Raw genomic sequence first — 19,243 nt, forward strand, 5'->3', positions numbered from 1 at the left:
ATAAGTTATGGCGAAAGCAAAAGCAACAAACTAAACGATGATCGTGCTAAGCTAACGGAATGGGTCAAGTCAATCACATCATTCTCTAATTATGTGATACCGTTAATCAAATGACAACTCATGTCTATGGCTAGGAAACTTAACCATCTTTGATTCAACGTTCTAGTCAAGTAGAGGCGTACTAGTGACACTCTGTTTGTCTATATATTCACACATGTACTAAGTTTCCGGTTAATACAATTCTAGCATGAATAATAAACATTTATCATGATATAAGGAAATATACATAACAAGTTTATTATTGCCTCTAGGGCATATTTCCTTCACCCGATACTCCGGTAATTGCCCGAACTTATCTGAAACCATTCCGGTGTGCAAACATATCTTTCCAATATATCAATCTTTATGTCTCGACCTTTTCGAGACTCCTCTCCATGTCCGTGATCACATCCGGGACTCCGAACTACCTTAGGTACATCAAAACACATAAACTCATAATACAGATCGTCATCGAACGTTAAGCGTGCGGACCCTACGGGTTCGAGAACTATGTAGACCTGACCGATACTCACTTCTGGTCAATAACCAATAGCGGAACCTGGATGCTCATATTGGTTCCTACATATTCTATGAAGATCTTTATCGATCAAACCGCATAACACTACTAGGGAAAAGCTTATAGGCAGATGCTTACTAGTAGCGCGGGTTTATAACCCTCGCTACTGCTACTTACTAGTAGCGCGGGTTTTTACCCCTCGCTACTACTAAGTTGATACTAGTAGCGCGGGTTTTTAACCCGCGCTACTACTAAGCGGTCTCTACCGTGCCCTCTCGGGACATGCCATAGTAGTAGCGAGGGGTACAAACCCGCGCTACTACTAAGTTGATAGTAGTAGCGCGGTTTTATACCCCTTGCTACTACTAAGTACGAGGTAGGTGAAATCCCCATATTCTCGGCTGAATCCCTCATCTCTCCCTCACTTTCCCCCTCTCTCACTTTCCTCCTCTCTCCCTCGTACTCCGGCGGTGGCCGCTGCTGGTACAATCTGCTTTCCCCCTCCCTCTCTGAGATCCCTCTGGTGGGAGGTCGTGGGAGCTCCTCGCCACCGCCAAGATGCGGAAGCACGACCTCGACATCCTCCTCCTCGCCGCCTTTGCCGTCTTATTCTCGCTCCAGGTCAGCCCTCCTCCTCCTCCCCCTCTCCGATTCGATCCGAAACCCTAGCTGACCCATCCCCCTCTTCCTCTGACAGCACGAGGGCCGCGCGAGGTGCTGCTCCCCATGCACGACGCCCATGCCGGGCTGGCCTCCGCGGCCTCCACGAGGCGCACGTCATGGCCGAGATCTCCCTTCTCCCGGCCAACATGCGCGTCGCTGCCATCCACCGCCCCATCGCCATGGCCGTCGGCGTCGTCAATCGAACCATTGACACCATTGACAGCACGCACGGGGTCGAGATTTTTTTTGGTTTTTCAAATTAATAGTAGTAGCACGGGTCACAGACACGCGCTACAGATAGTTAGTAGTAGTAGCGCGGGATGCACCGCGCTACTACTACTAGTTAGCTGTAGCGCCGTAGTAGTAGCGCAGGCACCCGCGCTACCACTAGCTTTTAACCCGCGCTACTACTAGGCTTTTTCCTAGTAGTGTAACAACATATGTTGTTCCCTTTGTCATCGGTATGTTACTTGCCCGAGATTCGATCACCGGTATCTCAATACCTAGTTCAAGCTCGTTACCGGCAAGTATCTTTACTCGTTTCATAATGCATCATCTCGTAACTAACTCATTAGTCATACTGCTTGCAAGGCTTATAGTGATGTGCATTACCAAGAGGGCCCAGAGATACCTCTCCGACAATCGGAGTGACAAATCCTAATCTCGATCTATGCCAACTCAACAAACACCATCGGAGACACATATAGAGCATCTTTATAATCACCTAGTTATGTTGTGACGTTTGATAACACACTAAGTGTTCCTCCAGTATTCGGGAGTTGCATAATCTCATAGGCATAGGAACATGTATAAGTTATGAAGAAAGCAATAACAACAAACTAAATGATCATAGTGCTAAGCTAACGGATGGTTCAAGTCAATCACATCATTCTCTACTGATGTGATCTTGTTCATCAAATGAAAACTCTTGTCCATGGCTAGGAAACTTAACCATCTTTGATTAACGACCTAGTCAAGTAGAGGCATACCAGTGACACTCTTTGTCTATGTATTCACACATGTACTAAGTTTCCATTTAATACAATTCTAGCATGAATAATAAACATTTATCATGATATAAGGAAATATAAATAACAACTTTATTATTGCCTCTAGGGCATATTTCCTTCAGTCTCCCACTTGCACTAGAGTCAATAATATAGATTACATTGTAATGATTCTAACACCCATGGAGTCTTGGTGCTGATCATGTTTTGCTCGTGAGAGAGGCTTAGTCAACGGGCCTGCAACATTCAGATCCGTATGTATCTTACAAATCTCTATAGTAGAAAAACGGCCATTTGTCCCGGTTGGGGAACCGGGACTAAAGGGTCGTTACGAAAGCCCTACACCTTTAGTCCCAGTTCTTACACCAACCGGGACAGATGGGCCTCCACGTGGCCACTGCGGCGAGCCCAGACAGGAGGGCCTTTGGTCCCAGTTGGTGGCACCAACCGGGACCAAAAGGCATCCATGCGTCAGCAGCTAGCATGAGTTGAAGTTTTTGTTTTTTTGAAAGGGGTGGTTTTGGGGGTTTTGGGGGTTAATTTAGGGTGTTAGCTAGCTAATAGAGAGAAGTGTCCTCTCTTATCTCCGTGCTTGGTTTACCAACGCTACTGCTATGCCTAAACATGGCTTAGATTGAAGTGAAGGCAACATATATGTGGTGGATATCGAAAGTAATACTAATCCTAACTTGATCAAGTTTGGATTAGTACTACTTTCGACATGCACCACATGCATGTTGCCTTCACTTCAATCCAATCCATGTTCATTTCACCCACTGATATATAATAACTCTTCATGCTCTCATCATGCATCATCATATTAACAAGTCCTACTAATCATCATCATACAACTTCTACTCGTTATTAATAACAAGTCATGCGATCATCATCCTCATAGTCATCGAACCAACCCTACTTAATTGTTCTTAGCACATGATCATCAGTATAAGGTAGGACCTAAATACCCTTTTTAAGGTAAAATAGCATAAAACAATGTAGGCCCTGACTCTCCATTATGGAGAATGGAGATCATCCTGTTTCCAATTCTTGCGCTTCGCTTCCTTTTGCTTCCAAGAACCTCCTTACGACTGTCCATACATTTTTTCCATTCTATGATTTTCATGTCTCCATTTCTTTTAGAAATCCGATATGGACAGGTGAGATTCGTAGGATGACCTGGATGCATGTTAAAAACATCAAGGCGACCATTCTGATACATCAGATGAGGCACATAATCATCCAGGATTTTCTGTTGAAAAACATAGTAATAACTTTGTAGTTAGCAATGTAGTTAAGTTTTAAAAGAATTTATGTAAAAGATGCACGGATGTCATAATAGTAAAAAATCTTACCATGGCATCTCCATGGATGTTACCGTAGTTCAACACGTGCACTAGTGGCACATATTGACCATATTGTGGAGGAGTTTTATTATATATGTTGTAATTCTCAAGATCAGTACAAAATGCGACCAGATGATTTTTCTCCTGATAAGTTAACTCAAAGCCATCGGTGTAGTAGGTTCTGTCTACCATGTTCCGCACATTGTTTGAACAATGAAAATAAGCTGTCAATGGAAATAAGTTGTCAACTATTTTGACATGAACAATATAAATTAGTAAATAACTATGTTTGAGAAACTCACATAGCGGTAGAATTGGAAGCGTATCAATAAGGACCCAAATGTCCATATTGTCTTGGTTGATGTCAGGATCACCAAGATCAATGGTGACAAGCATACCCTCATAAAAACCATACATCTTGCAAAGTGCTTCCCAATTTTTGCAACCAAAATGGGTTACGCTCTCAGAATTATACAGATTTACATCAAAATCCAGATCATGATGGGTCCTTAGGTGAATTTTCTTTGTTTCGAAATTTTCATGGTCTTCAAAACCCATCCTCTCCAAGACATAGCGTCTTGCATGGCATGGGATAAGCTACTCAAATTGTAAAAGATGAAAATTACATGTTCAAATAGTTGAAGTTGTGCTTACTTACGAAAACACACTTTTCGTCATTGCGTACCATTTCAACATCGAAGGTCTCCTCGAGCTTAATGCTGAAGCATCGATCTTCGTCCAGGTGAGGACTGTCGCACAGACCTCGGTCGTCGTTGCACCAGCTGCACTCCCCGGGGAGACTTTCGTCGCCCGATGATGACATTTCCTACGTTCATAATTCAAAGATTAAACTTGTACAATTCAATATATGTACTATAAAAATTAAATTAGATCATTATTATTCATCATGGGTTGACTATCGGTCTTCAAAAACAAAAACCCTATAAGCTATCAACTAATCAAATGCATACGCCTTGCATAGTGCTCTCCAATTTTAGCATTAAAAGTAGGAGTAGTTTTCCAATTTGAGCATTCAATAAGCAAAACCAAATCGTAAAATAAAGTAGTATTCAAAGTAGCATGCATTCAATTATAAGCAAAACTACATCATCTCTTGTGTCCGTACATCATCGAATATTATCACTAATACACTTTGAATAGTATCATACATATAGCATCGCTAATACAGCTAGAACCGTAGCGCCCGATGGGTATCGGCACGGGCGGTGGACACCCAAAGAGAAGGAACCATCATAGAATCATAGCTCCGATGAGATCCCTGAGGAACCTGCCAGGTATTGTCGAACCTGCCTTCCAACGCAACCACGTAGTGACGGGCGCGCTTGTCCTCCTCGCTGACAGGGTGACGTACCACCTTCGCGTTGTCCGGAAGCCTCGGCACCATCACTGGCCCACGCGACCGCCACCAAACAAGGTTCGGGTCAACGACGGGCTGGCTCCTCACCAACCTACGCCCCCCGAAAGGTAGCACCTCCCAATAGAAGGCCGGCGGAGCCTAGTCCCGGACATGGCCCCTCTGATCAAGCAGGCCTCCTCCGCCGAGTCGACGATGAGGATGCAGGATAGGCATCGTCGACGTCAATGCAGGAATAATTTCTTAAACTAAAAAATAAACTAGTTCTATTAATTTTCTTGCTAAAAATAAAGTACTTATATAGCAAAATAAAGTAGTTTTATTAAATCAACTAGTTCAACTACTAAGCACTTACTATAAATAAAATAAAGTAGTACTTACTAAAGATAAACTACTTCTATATATAGTAAAATAAAGTAGTTTGATTAAATCAACTAGTTCAACTACTAAGCACTTACTATAAATAAAATAAAGTAGTACTTACTAAAAATAAACTACTTCTATAGTAAAATAAAGTAGTTTTATTAAATCAACTAGTAGAAGAAAGGAATAGAGGAGAAGAAAAAAAATAGAATATCTATTTTTGTTCTTCTTCTCTATTCCTTCTCCTTCTCCTCTTTTTTTCTTCTTCCTCTTCTTATTTTTCTTCTTCTTCCTTCTTCCTCTTTTCTTCTTTTCCTTATTTTCATTCCTAGACGACCAAAACCTTAAACAGTACAATTAACGACAACGACTTCGCTTGCATACATATGAACAAATATGATCGATCATCTATGAACAATAAAAACATCATATGATATATGAACAAAAAAATTCACATGATCATATATATTTATATGCAGAAAAAAACACCATATATGACGCTGAACAAAAATCATCATATATGCATACATATATATCCATACATCAACATTACATCAACATATATGCAAAAAAGCATCATATATATATGCAAAAAAACATATATGCGGGGCCACGGCGGCCACATCCACGGCGGCGGCGGTGGGGGCAGGGTAGGGGCGTGGGGGCTCACTGGGGGCGGCGTCGGCGACGGCGAGGTCGGGGCCGGGCTGAGGCGGCGCTCATGGGGTAGGGCAGGGGTCGGTGCGGGGAGGCGACGACGAGGTCGGGGAGGCTGTCGGCGACGGCAAGGTCGCGGAGGCGTCGACGACGGCGACGGCAACGGCGATGAGGAGCGGGTGGCGACGGGGCAGGGCGCGGCAACGGGGGCGGTGAAAACGTCGAGGAACGGGCGGCATCGGGCGCGGGAGAGTTGGCGATGGCGACGGCGATGAGGCGTGGGCGGCGTACGGCATCGGCATGGGGTCGGGGGCGGGCACGGGCGAAGGCGACGACGTCGGGCAGCCTGGCGGCATCGAGGAGGGGAACTGCGATCAAAACTGAAATTTTTCACAAGTCTTGCTTATATACACGAAGCATTGGTCCCGGCTCGTGGCACCAACCGGGACCAATGCCCCCCTTTAGTCCCGGTTCGTGCCACCAATCGGGACCAAAGGTCTCTTTTCAGCAGCCCAAAGGGCGGGAAGCAGAGGCCTTTGGTCCCGGTTGGTGGCACCAGCCGGGACTAAAGGGCGGGCATTGGTCCTCGTTGGTGCCACGAACCGATACCAGTGCACACCTTTAGTCCCGGTTGGTGCCACCAACCGGGACCAAAAGCCTTGTACTGGCACGGTACGGTGGGAAGTTTAGTCCCACCTCGCTAGTTGAGGAGTTCCGGCACCTGTTTATAAGGTGCATTGCGCCTGAGCTGTTGAGCTCCTCTCTAAAGCAGGCTTACGGGCCTAACCTCTCTGAACATGCCTGTGGGCCTATTAGGCCTACTACGGGCCTGAATCATGGCCCATCTGGTTGGTTGGGTTTCTAGTCATATTCAGGCCGTGGTGGCCCAGTAGGCGGCATTTTTTCCAGTTTTTTTTGTTTTATTTTTTGCATTATTTATTTTCTTTTTTTGCTTTATTTTTTGAATTCTATTTGCTTTAGGTCACAAAAATTATAAACTTTCTGTTAGTGCCATTAGTTTCTATTTGTTTTTTGCATCATTTTTTCATTCTATTTTTTAATTCTATTTGATTTTTGAGTGATTTTTCCCTACTATTTAATATTATTGTGTTATTTTAGTTTGTTATTAAAGTTTCTAACAAAAAATTTCTTTATGAAAATTCTTTTTGCTTTTAATGTTTTGAACAGAAAATTCTTATATAATTTCAGTTGCATAAATTTTATATAATTTTAGTTTCAAAAATACTAGAGGTTTATAAAAGATATTTAGTTGATTCCTTTTGCTTTTAGTTGCATAAATTCTTAGAAAATTCTTTTAGCTTTTAATGTTTTGAACAAAAACATAAACTTTCAACCTTTTTTGAACTTATTTGAAATCCAGACTTTTTCTATGTTCAAAATGGACCATTCAACCCTTTCTGGCTTCATTTGTTATTCTCATGCATTTGCTGATTTGGTTGAGCTAAATGACCCTGAAATTGAAAATCATTTCAGATGAACCGTGAAAAGGTTGAAAGTTGGCATGGCATCATCATTTCACCCACATAGCATGTGCAAAAAAGTAGAGAGGGTTACGGCAAAAACTGGATGCACTTCGTGTACAAAACGGACAATCTCTTTCGAAGTATCAGGATTTCATATGGAAACTCGTCTATTACATTGATATTCTAGATCAAAGGCATCATCATATAGTCGTTGTGGAGAGAAAAGTCTTCACTTTTTCTTCTCTTGTGTCCTTTGCTTATTGCGCTGTAATCATGGATAATCTTCATCATTTATCAGGGTGCTTGTGTCAGCCTTGACTTTGAAGGGAGGAATTTCATGAAACTTTTCATAATCTTCGGACATGTCTGTCTTGCCCTCCGCTCCCACCATGTCTCTTTTTCCTGAAAGAACTATGTGGCACTTTGGATCATCGTATGATGTGTTCTCTTCCTTATCTTTTCTTTTTCTCGGTTTGGTAGACATGTCCTTCACATAGAAAACCTGTGCCACATCATTGGCTAGGACGAACGGTTCGTTAGTGTACCCAAGATTGTTCAGATCCACCGTTGTCATTCCGTACTGTGGGTCTACCTGTACCCCGCCTCCTGACAGATTGACCCATTTACACTTAAGCAAAGGGACCTTAAAATCATGTCCGTAGTCAAGTTCCCATATGTCCACTATGTAACCATAATATGTGTCATTTCCCCTATTGGTTGCTGCATCAAAGCGGACACCGCTGTTTTGGTTGGTGCTCTTTTGATCTTGGGCGATCGTGTAAAATGTATTCCCATTTATCTCGCATCCTTTGTAAGTCAATACAGTCGAAGATGGTCCCCTGGACAACGAGTACAGCTCACAAAAACTGTTGTCACCTCTGAGACGTGTTTCCAACCAACTGCCGAAAGTCCTGATGTGTTCACTTGTAATCCAGTCGTCACACTGCTCTGGGTGTTTGGAGCGCAGACTATTCTTGTGTTCATCGACATAAGGGGTCACCAAGGTAGAGTTCTGTAGAACTGTGTAGTGTGATTGAGACCAAGAATGCCCGTCCCTGCATATTATTGAGTCCCCTCCAAGCATGCCTTTTCCAGTGAATCTCCCCTCATACCGCGATATAGGGAGACCTATCTTCTTAAGGCCAGGAATGAGGTCAACACAAAGCCCAATGACATCCTCTGTTTGATGGCCCATGGAGATGCTTCCTTCTGGCCTAGCGCGGTTACGGACATATTTCTTTAGGACTCCCATGAACCTCTCAAAGGGGAACATATTGTGTAGAAATACGGGGCCTAGAATGACAATCTCGTCGACTAGATGAACTAGGACATGTGTCATGACATTGAAGAAGGATGGTGGGAACACCAGCTCAAAACTGCCAAGACATTGCGCCACATCACTCCTTGGTATGATTTCTGGATCGATCACCTTCTGAGAGATTGCATTGAGGAATGCACATAGCTTCACAATGGATAATCGGACGTTTTCCGGTAGAAGCCCCCTCAATGCAACCGGAAGCAGTTGCGTCATAATCACATGGCAGTCATGAGACTTTAGGTTCTGGAACTTCTTCTCTGGCATATTTATTATTCCCTTTATATTCGACAAGAAGCCATACGGGACATTCATACTGAGCATGCATTCAAAGAAGATTTCCTTCTCTTCTTTGGTAAGAGCGTAGCTGGTAGGACCTTCATACTGCTTTGGAGGCATGCCGTCTTTTTCATGCAAACGTTGCAAGTACTCCCGTGCCTCCGGTGTATCTTTTGTCTTCCCATACACGCCCAAGAAGCCTAGAAGGTTCACGCAAAGGTTCTTCATCACGTGCATCACGTCGATTGAAGAACGGACCTCTAGCTCTTTCCAGTAGGGTAGGTCCCAAAATATAGATTTCTTCTTCCACATGGGTGCGCGTCCCTCAGTGTCATTCGGAACAGATAGTCCGCCGGGACCCTTTCCAAAGATTACGTGTAAATCATTAACCATAGCAAGTACGTGATCACCGGTACGCATGGTGGGCTTCTTCCGGTGACCTGCCTCGCCTTTGAAATGCTTGCCTTTCTTTCGACATTGAAGGTTGGTCAGAAGAAATCGACGATGACCCAGGTACACATTCTTCCTGCATTTGTCCAGGTATATACTTTTGGTGTCAGCTAAACAGTGTGTGCATGCGTGGTATCCCTTGTTTGTCTGTCCTGAAAGATTACTGGGAGTGGGCCAATTGTTGATGGTTACAAACAACAACGCGTGCAGGTTAAATTCCTCCCATTTGTGCTCATCCCACACACATACACCGTTTTCGTTCCACAGCTGTAAAAGTTCTTCAACTAATGGCCTTAGGTACACATCAATGTCGTTGCCGGGTTGCTTAGGGCCTTAGATTAGAACTAGCATCATAATGAGCTTCCGCTTCATGCACATCCAAGGAGGATGGTTATACATACATAGAGTCACGAGCCAGGTGTTGTGATTGTTGCTCTGCTCCCCGAAAGGATTAATGGCATCTGCACTTAAACCAAACCATACGTTCCTTGGGTCATCTGCAAACTCAGCCTAGTACTTTCTCTCGATTTTTCTCCACTACGACCCGTCAGCGGGTGCTCTCAACTTCCCGCATTTCTTACGGTCCTCTCTGTGCCATCGCATCAACTTGGCATGCTCTTCGTTTCTGAACAGACATTTCAACCGTGGTATTGTAGGAGCATGCCACATCACCTTCGCAGGAACCCTCTTCCTAGGGGGCTCGCGGTCAACATCACGAGGGTCATCTCGTCTGATCTTATATCGCAATGCAACACATACCGGGCATGCGTTCAAATCCTCGTACACACCGCGGTAGAGGATGCAGTCATTAGGGCATGCATGTACCTTCAGCACCTCCAATCCTAGAGGGCATACGACCTTCTTTCTGCGTACGTACTGTCGGGCAATTCATTATCGTTTGGAAGCTTCTTCTTCAATATTTTTTGTAGCTTCTCAAATCCTTTGTCAGACAGAGCATTCTGTGCCTTCCACTGCAGCAATTCCAGTACGGTACCGAGCTTTGTGTTGCCATCTTCGCAATTGTGGTACAACCCTTTTTTGTGATCCTCTAACATGCGATCGAACTTCAGCTTCTCAGTTTGACTTTCGCACTGTGTCCTTGCATCAACAATGACCCGGCGGAGATCATCATCATCAGGCACATTGTCTGGTTCCTCTTGATCTTCAGCAGCTTTCCCCATTGTAGCATCACGGTATTCAAGGGGCACATAGTTGTTATCGTCCTCTTCTTCTTTGTTGTCTTCCATCATAACCCCTATTTCTCCGTGCTTCGTCCAAACATTATAGTGTGGCATGAAACCCTTATAAATCAGGTGGGTGTGAAGGATTTTCCGATCAGAGTAAGACTTCGTATTCCCACATATATGGCACGGACAACACATAAAACCATTCTGCTTGTTTGCCTTAGCCACTTCGAGAAAATTATGCATTCCCTTAATGTACTCGGAGGTGTGTCTGTCACCGTACATCCATTGCCAATTCATCTGCGTGCATTATATAAAATTATGTGTGTCAAAAGTAAGAAAATTAGACAAGTGTCTATCTAAAGTAAGAATTGTTTTTCTTTTAGAAAGAAGATAAGAACAAGAGGCTCACCACGGTGGTGCCGGTGACGAGATCAGCACGAGCTATCGATGGCGGTGAAGACGGGGACGGGACGTGACGGACCGCTAAACCTATGCAAATCTCGGGGAAAATGGAGCTTGGAGGTCGAGCTTCGAGAGGAGAAAACTTAACTAGCGTGGCGCGGACATTTCATCGAACACCTCATGTGCATAGGAGGTGAGCTAGAGCACCCAAATGCCCTCCCCTCACCGGCCAGAAAAAACAGAGCACTGTGGAGTGCTCTGTTGCGGTGAGGGGGTATATATAGGCAACTCATTTGTCCCGGTTCGTGGCTGGAACCGGGACTAAAGCTCCCACTTCTGTCCCGGTTCGAGCCACGAACCGGGACCAATGTATGTGGGCCAAGAGCAAGGCCCATTGGTCCCAGTTCGTGCCAGGAACCGGGACAGATGGGTCCAGACGAACCGGGACCAATGCTGGCTGGACCGGAACTAATGGGCTGGCCAGGCTCCAACCAAATCCATGTTTTCTACTAGTGGACCTCCCTCCTTGACTTGATCGTGGATGGAATTGAAGCGTCTCTTGATGTGCTTGGTTCTCTTGTGAAATCTGGATTCCTTTGCCAAGGCAATTGCACCAGTATTATCACAAAAGATTTTCATTTGACCCAATGCACTAGGTATGACACCTAGATCAGATATGAACTCCTTCATCAAGACTCCTTCATTTGCTGCTTCCGAAGCAACTATGTACTCCGCTTCACACGTAGATCCCGCCATGACGCGCTGCTTGGAACTGCACCAACTGATAGGTCCACCATCCAATAAAAATACATATCCGGTTTGTGACTTATAGTCATCCGGATAAGTGTCAAAGCTTGCATCGACGTAACCGTTTACGACGAGCTCTTTGTCACCCTCATAAATGAGAAACATATCCTTAGTCCTATTCAGGTATTTCAGGATGTTCTTGACCGTTGTCCAGTGATCCACTCCTGGATTACTTTGGTACCTCCCTGTTAAACTAATAGCAAGGCACACATCAGGTCTCGTACACAGCATTGCATACATGATAGAACCTATGGCTGAAGCCACTACTAGATATTTCATTATAACCGAGGGTCCAATCACCGTCGGATATTTTTTATCACCGTTAACTATTACTAAAACCGACGGTACACTATCGGCCATCTCCCGTCGGCCTTGCTTCGTTGGCCATTAGAGTAATGGCCGACGGTACGGTCGGGTAATTTTGTCACCTACGGTAGTAAGCCGACGGTGAGCCGTCGAGCATGTTACTGTGACCTGCTGGCTCACCTTAGCCCGACGACATTTATATCCGATGGTTCCTGGTCGGGCATTTATTGTCCGACGGTTATTGATTCTCCTCGTTTTTCATAATAGTCGACGGTACATTCAACCCATAGGACTTAGTTATACCCATGCAGAGAACCAAACCGTCGGCTACTTAGATGGCCGATGGTGCATACAACCCTTCAGGAGACCTGTTAGTCGAGGGGTGAGCAAACACCGTCAATTTATGAATTCACCAACGGTCTAAAGTCCCCAATGGCATACTGTGTAACCGAGACATTTGTGCCACCTTAGGGCATTACTCACCCCTCATATATTGCTTTCACCGAGGTGTGTTTACACGTACAATAGCAATATTTCAGAATATTGGCATTTCAAATACATCTCATACACACAAGCACAAGGTATTGAGTTGCATCCGAATGGCATTAACCATAAGTATCAAATGTCTGAATTCAGAACAAAATAATAACTAAGATAGTCATGTTTTGCGAAGATAAATTGTCCACTATGACAAATTGGTCCATAAGATAAAGTATTTCAAACATCTAACATAACTTGATTTTGGCATGACTTGAAGATCACTTGACTTTTATGGCCAATCATCATTATCATTGCCATACTCATTATATTCCTCATCTTCATAGTCATTATATCCCTCACCACCATAGTATGGCTCATCACCATATAGACCATTCTTGTCATAGTCATCATCTCCCTCGCTGCCATAGTAGTCATCATCATCATCATCTCCATGACTGGTACTGCCTCCAATCCTGCTTCCCATTCCCTAAGTAATGATAAAACTAGTTGTCAGTATAATTTAGCTAAAATTCAAGTGACCTACACGGACCAAACATATTTTTTCTAATTGACGGGTAAGCTGCTAGCTGCTACTTAATAGTATGACTATCTAACAATATGATTGCCGATTTTCCTTTTGATCCTTCACATGAGATTTTCACAGGAAACATGAATCAGCAGGAGGGCACTGTCCAAGTACAATGGATATCTATCGGCAACCCAACTATCAGCAGCGTTTACATTTTGCAATCTCATGACACAGCCGAACAAGTAAACTAACAGAACACTATTGGCTAGTTTGAGCATATAACTAATTAAGAATGACATATTCAAAAAGAGGTTAATATAAATTTCCATTCAAATAATTTAATGGCAAAAGCTCACATAAAATTTACACCAACAATGTTGTAGATTATACTGCACATAAATATTTATTACAGTATTTTTGTTCTTATACTTCACATATAGTACCTAGCATAGAGCTAATTGGAATCCTGAAACTAGCAATTTGGAATGATCATGAGCGTGTATGGTTGATCTTTAAGAGATATAGCAAGCGTCAGTTTAGCTCAAGTTTGTAAAGTACATTTGTACAGATGTGCATGTGATCTTGTTTCAAACAACAATCAAAAGCATATACTAGCTGCATGTGTCCCAAGGAAGAGTATTCTAATTGAAATGCGTCTGTACAGAGGGTTCAGCAAACATGGTCCAACCATGCTTAGGTAAAAAGGAAGAATATTCCTAAGAAAAATATTCGGGATGGTTAGCTAAAGTCTTTCCTGTGTACTAATTCTTTCCCTGCGACCTGAATATATTCTACATGAATTACAAATAAACTATTGTTCATACTGTCACATGTTTGCCTATTGATGATTTTCGAATTAACATGCTTCAGTTTATCTAGTTTTGCGCATAAGAAATGAGAGCAAATTAAGATATGCATGCAAACAAGGCATATGTACAGAGAAACAAGCAAACAAGGCATATGTACGGAGAAACAACCATGGCAATTGTAGGCTATCAAGGGTGGTCTTCACAACATTTTTTTCATATATGTGCAGATAAACTTGTTCTATCAACCATCAAGTATTTATATGCATTAGCAATCATTTCTCTTAGGTGATATAATCCTTTAGAGGAATGTGCCCATATAGTTAACCATGCATTTATTTTCACAAATCTGCAATTAAAACAATAAGGGATCTGTTGTCTCTGCTACTACTATTCATGACCCATAATCCTGCAACTAACTTGCACACACAAATTCTTTCTTGATATCGTCTAAATGTGCTAATGTGCAAAGAGAAAACAAAATCGGTGGAACAAGGGGGAGGTCATCCGCAGACTTGCAGGCACGACGACAATGAACTAACCTTTTCAGGTTCGCTTTGATGCACATCACCTCGTCCCCTATGAATTCCGCCTTCCGAATCTGATGTAGACTGTGTATCATACACAGAAGACACATCACTTAATAGTTCCATTGCTGCAAGCCTACCATCGTGATGGGTTAAACATACCAAGTCAACCGCAGCTGATTGCATTATGCCATCAAAGTCCACTCCCCCTTTCTCAGCCAATGACTATAAACATCAGCATGTCAGCACAACCCTATCCACTCAGACTCCAATTTATAAGAGAAGGAAAGATTACTTGCACAACAATCTCAATGCCTCGAAGACACTTGTTCTCCTGCTTCAATTGTTTGTTCTCTCTTTCTAGACGGTCCTCCCTAGCAGACCGCACCGGTTGTGAGGCCATCACCCTTTTAGACTTAAACTTCGCCTTCTCTGCTTTGCTAAATAACTCATTAGCAATTCCCAGCCTGCCATGTGGCATTCTACCTACTGCTTCATAGACGATTTGTCCATCTAAATCTGGGTGCTCCTCTTCCCAATTTTCTCCATGGGCATTTTTCATTGCCTTATCAAAATCCTCCTTTTCAAATAAAAAATTAATGTAAACTAAATTTTTGTGCAAATAGTTGTCATGATGATTAAAATGAGCTAAGTCGCAAGATTTCGCTAACCCAACGATCAGCAGTTCTTTGACTGCAAATCTTCTCTTCGTCGGTCCCTTGATGCAAATTGTGCGTGTGAAGACAAGCACCGGAAATTCCAGGGTCTTTCCCTATTTTGAGTGTCTGCATTTCAAGAGTGTGAAACATCATCCAATGTAAATGAAACTTTCATATCCTATTAAACATAAGCAAAAAGATGCTTGACGAAGATAGAGTACCAGGAATTGACGTGGGGCGACAGCATTTCTCGCACCGCTGCAATGGAAGATTGTATCCCCATTAGCAAGTCTGTTCCTCTTGTTTCTTAAGGATAACCATCTAAATTCAGCACCACTCCAATGCTCACATAGTAGACACCAACCAACGTTGGTACCAAAGTCAACTTTCTTTGCAGAAATTAAAGCTTCCTTAGTTGGCCAACGGTTACCATTCTCATCCACTTCTGTTAGTTGTGCAGGCAATTGTCCCTTCTTCATTAATCTTTTGATGGCTGCCGCCTTTTCTTCATGTAGCATCTGCTTCACTTTCCTAGTAAAGTTCTCCTCCAAAACACCATCTGCCTTCTCTTGCTCCAATGGGTCACACTTGAAACGCCACTGCCAAAAACCATCCCAAAATATTTTTGTTAGTTACTTGTGCATTTGTGAAAGTGAGAATACACACAAAAAATCAAAGCTTCCAACACTTCGTAGATAAACCAAGTAATTTTTTCATGTTTGTGACCAAAACAAAGAATTGTAACTACCACCCATCCACCAGTTTTAGAATTCTTATTTCTAAATATATTATGGTCATCTTTGTTTTAGAATTCGAAGTACGTACTAGTAACCATAGAACTGATTAAAAATTATCAAATCATTTATAGAAACAATGCATATATATATAGTTTGTGTGTGTGTGCGCGCACACATATACTTACCCAAAATTCTTCCACAATTTTGGAAGCTGCTTATCTTACTTTTGGGCCAGGGGACCACTTGTAGTCCTCCCAACACAATACTGGTTTTTGGTCATTTTTTGGACCAATTGGCGGTGGATACATCTGCGCACTAAGGCACCTTCCACCGTTGATGGATCACGAGTGGTGTATGGGTGCCTTTCCCATAACCTGTTATTATTTGATCAAAGATTGTTAGCACATGAATATTGCTCCAACAAGTAAAGTAGTTGGAATATTTAATACTTACACGCCTTTGGGAACTATAAGCGGTCGGTCAATTTCCTCTAGTCTGAGACCGGCTAAAGTCCTGGTTCTTGGTGTTCTAGCTTTTTTAGCCTGTGCAGTTGACCGAGTTGATCCATTCTTTCCTATGGAGACACTAGAAGAAGACCTGTCCAGCCTAGGCACTGAGAAACGCCTATGATTCAAGCGGCCCATCCTGTTTACATAGTGGCAAATGCATGCTTATTATTTACATAAAAATAACGAGTAAATGATAACAAAAGGCATGCAAGTAGAAGAAAAAAGGACATGAAACGTTATGTGACAGCTAAACTGGAAATACTATCAACCATGGTATATTTGTTCAATAGTAGTGTCACTAAATCACTATACAATATGTATTACTACCAATAGTAAACATACTATATTATTCACTAGTTGTGTCACTATATAATATTTATTGGTACCAAGAAACAAAATGACAAGTGCAAAAGCTATAAATGTTTAGTAATCATCATCGTCATATTCCGAGTCATGCTCTATTGCATCATCCTCATCTTCGGTCTCATATGTCTCTTCTTCTCCTTCCTCTTGTGGTAAATCTTCTTCCTCATCGGTACTCTCTTCCAAATCATCTTCTGAAGATTCTTCTCCCTCATCATTAAAGTCTTGATTTTCTATTCTTTCAATTTCAGAGGGATCAAGCATCACATCATCTGACTCCTTTCTTGGCTCAGCAGACTCATCACCAAATTTGCCAACATCTACAGAAAAACTACCCATCTGACTAACTTCTTGGAAATATTCATCTGTAGTAGATGGGTCATTTGCGCAATCATCAAGGTTACTCAAGTTGCTGCTTGGCTGAATCGTGTACACAACCCTCCAATCATGAAGATCTCTCCTCGAGGATGCATACTTCAAGTAATAAGCTTGTGTAGCTTGGTGAGCCATGGCAAATGGTTCAAAATTACGAAGCCTTGAAGACAACTGGATCTCCACCAAACCTAATTTTGCATTTGGCTTCACACCTTTGATAGGATCAAACCAACGACATTTGAAGAGTACCATCTCAATTTTTCTACCAGCTGTGAAGGATAATTTGATTATTTCCTCAGTGACACCATAGTACTCAAGATGTTGAGTCTCTGAGATGAAGGAAGGCAAACAAACTCCTGTGTTCACTGTTTTCAACCTTCTACGTTTTTTTCTCAGATGCCTCTGATCTAAAGCGAAAGCCATTCACGCCATAGGAGCTATAGGAAGAGGCTCTAGAGCTGCATCCATTAGCTAAATTCCACAAGTCCTCATCAGAATTATGATCTCGTTTGCACTACAATGAAGTGGAAAAATACTTGGATTATTAAACATAGTAGTAGTTGAATGGAGAGCATATATAAGGCTAATTAAAATTTTCTTACAGCAATCTCAAACCATTCCACAAATTCTGATGCCATCATTTGATCAAGGCCCTTCGATGTCAAATTGGGATGCATCGCATATTTTTCATCCTCAAATTCTCTGCAAATACACGTATGACTATAAACATCTGAACATCTTGCACACTACAATACTAAAATTGCAAATTATTCATCAGTTACTCTCGAAATCTGTCAACAGCAGAGCAGTTGATCAAAATGTACAACCTTGCTGCATAAAAATCATAAGTTTTTGGTGGAAATTTTGCTTTCGATAACTATCATAAGTTTCTACACCATTTCTCCACAAATCATCAAGTTCGTCAACTAGAGGCTGCATAAAAATTTTTAGGTTCTTTCCTGGATGATCTGGACCGGAAATAACTAGTGCAAGGATCAGGTTACTCTGCTTCATGCACATTTTTGGTGGAAGATTATAAGGTACAACAAATACTGGCCAACACGAGTAGGAGGCTGCTTTAATACCAAAAGGTGTGAAGCCGTCAGTCGCTAGACATAGCCTTATATTCCTTACTTCCTCAGCAAATTTTTTAAATTCCTTATTAAATTCCTTCCAAGCTTCACCATGAGAAGGGTGAACCATTACTTCATCACTGTCACGAGGCCTTGTGTGATAGTCCATGTGCTTGGCAGTGCTTTGTGACATGTACAACCATTGTAGCCTAGGAGTAATTGGGAGATAGTGCAGAACTTTTCTTGGTATCTTCGTAGATTTATTTCCTGCAGTTGTTTCCTCATATCTTGGTTCTTTGCAGATAGTGCATTTTTCTTTATTTTCATTCTCTTTATAGTAAATCATACAATTATTGGGGCATGCATGAATTTTGACATAAGGCATTGCTAGACTATGCACAAGCTTCTTGGACCTATGGAAGTTTGCTGGGAGATCTTTTGCAGCATCGTCCCCAACAATGTCATGTATAAGAGTCATCATCTCATTGTAACAAGCTTCTGACAGGTTATTTTGTGATTTAGTAGTCATTAGCCTTCCTACAATGGATAGACGTGATTGTGTGGTCTTCTCATGCAATGGTTTATCGGCTTCCATCAACATTTCATAGAATTTTTTGGCAGCTTTTGTTGGCTCATCACCTTTAGAAACTCCTTCAGCAACAATTGCATCAACTAACATGTCATTCATTCTATCTCCACCCCCCACGTTATCATGCTCTACATTTTCAGGTACATCAGACTCCCCATGGCTAGTCCATCTCTCATATCCTAACATGAATCCATTGCTACACAAGTGTCTAGTCATGACATCTCTTGTGCGCTTATGACGGCAAAAGCAGTTGCTGCAAGGACAATGGGATTCCCTGTCTACGGCAGCATTGGGCAATGTGAATGCATGATCTAGAAAATTATCTACTCCATGTTGCCAAGCATCACTGATCAACTTCCCTCGTCTCTCTTTGTACATCCAACTACGGTCGACATCTACATT

The 19,243-nt window shown here is 42.4% G+C and overlaps 1 protein-coding gene across 1 annotated transcript; it reads right to left on the reverse strand.

Annotated features, from left to right (window-relative positions):
• Positions 1–12,945: 12,945 nt before the first annotated feature.
• On the reverse strand, positions 12,946–15,098 carry LOC119299988. Its single transcript, XM_037577080.1, has 4 exons — positions 14,832–15,098; positions 14,699–14,761; positions 14,552–14,620; positions 12,946–13,161 (listed from the first exon to the last, which is right to left on the reverse strand). Exons 1-4 carry the CDS (start codon positions 15,096–15,098, stop codon positions 12,964–12,966), a joined length of 597 nt encoding a protein of 198 aa, XP_037432977.1. The 3' UTR covers positions 12,946–12,963.
• Positions 15,099–19,243: the final 4,145 nt, after the last annotated feature.

Source organism: Triticum dicoccoides, chromosome 5A, assembly GCF_002162155.2.
Source record: "Triticum dicoccoides isolate Atlit2015 ecotype Zavitan chromosome 5A, WEW_v2.0, whole genome shotgun sequence".
In the NCBI taxonomy this organism is placed as follows: Eukaryota; Viridiplantae; Streptophyta; class Magnoliopsida; order Poales; family Poaceae; genus Triticum; species Triticum dicoccoides.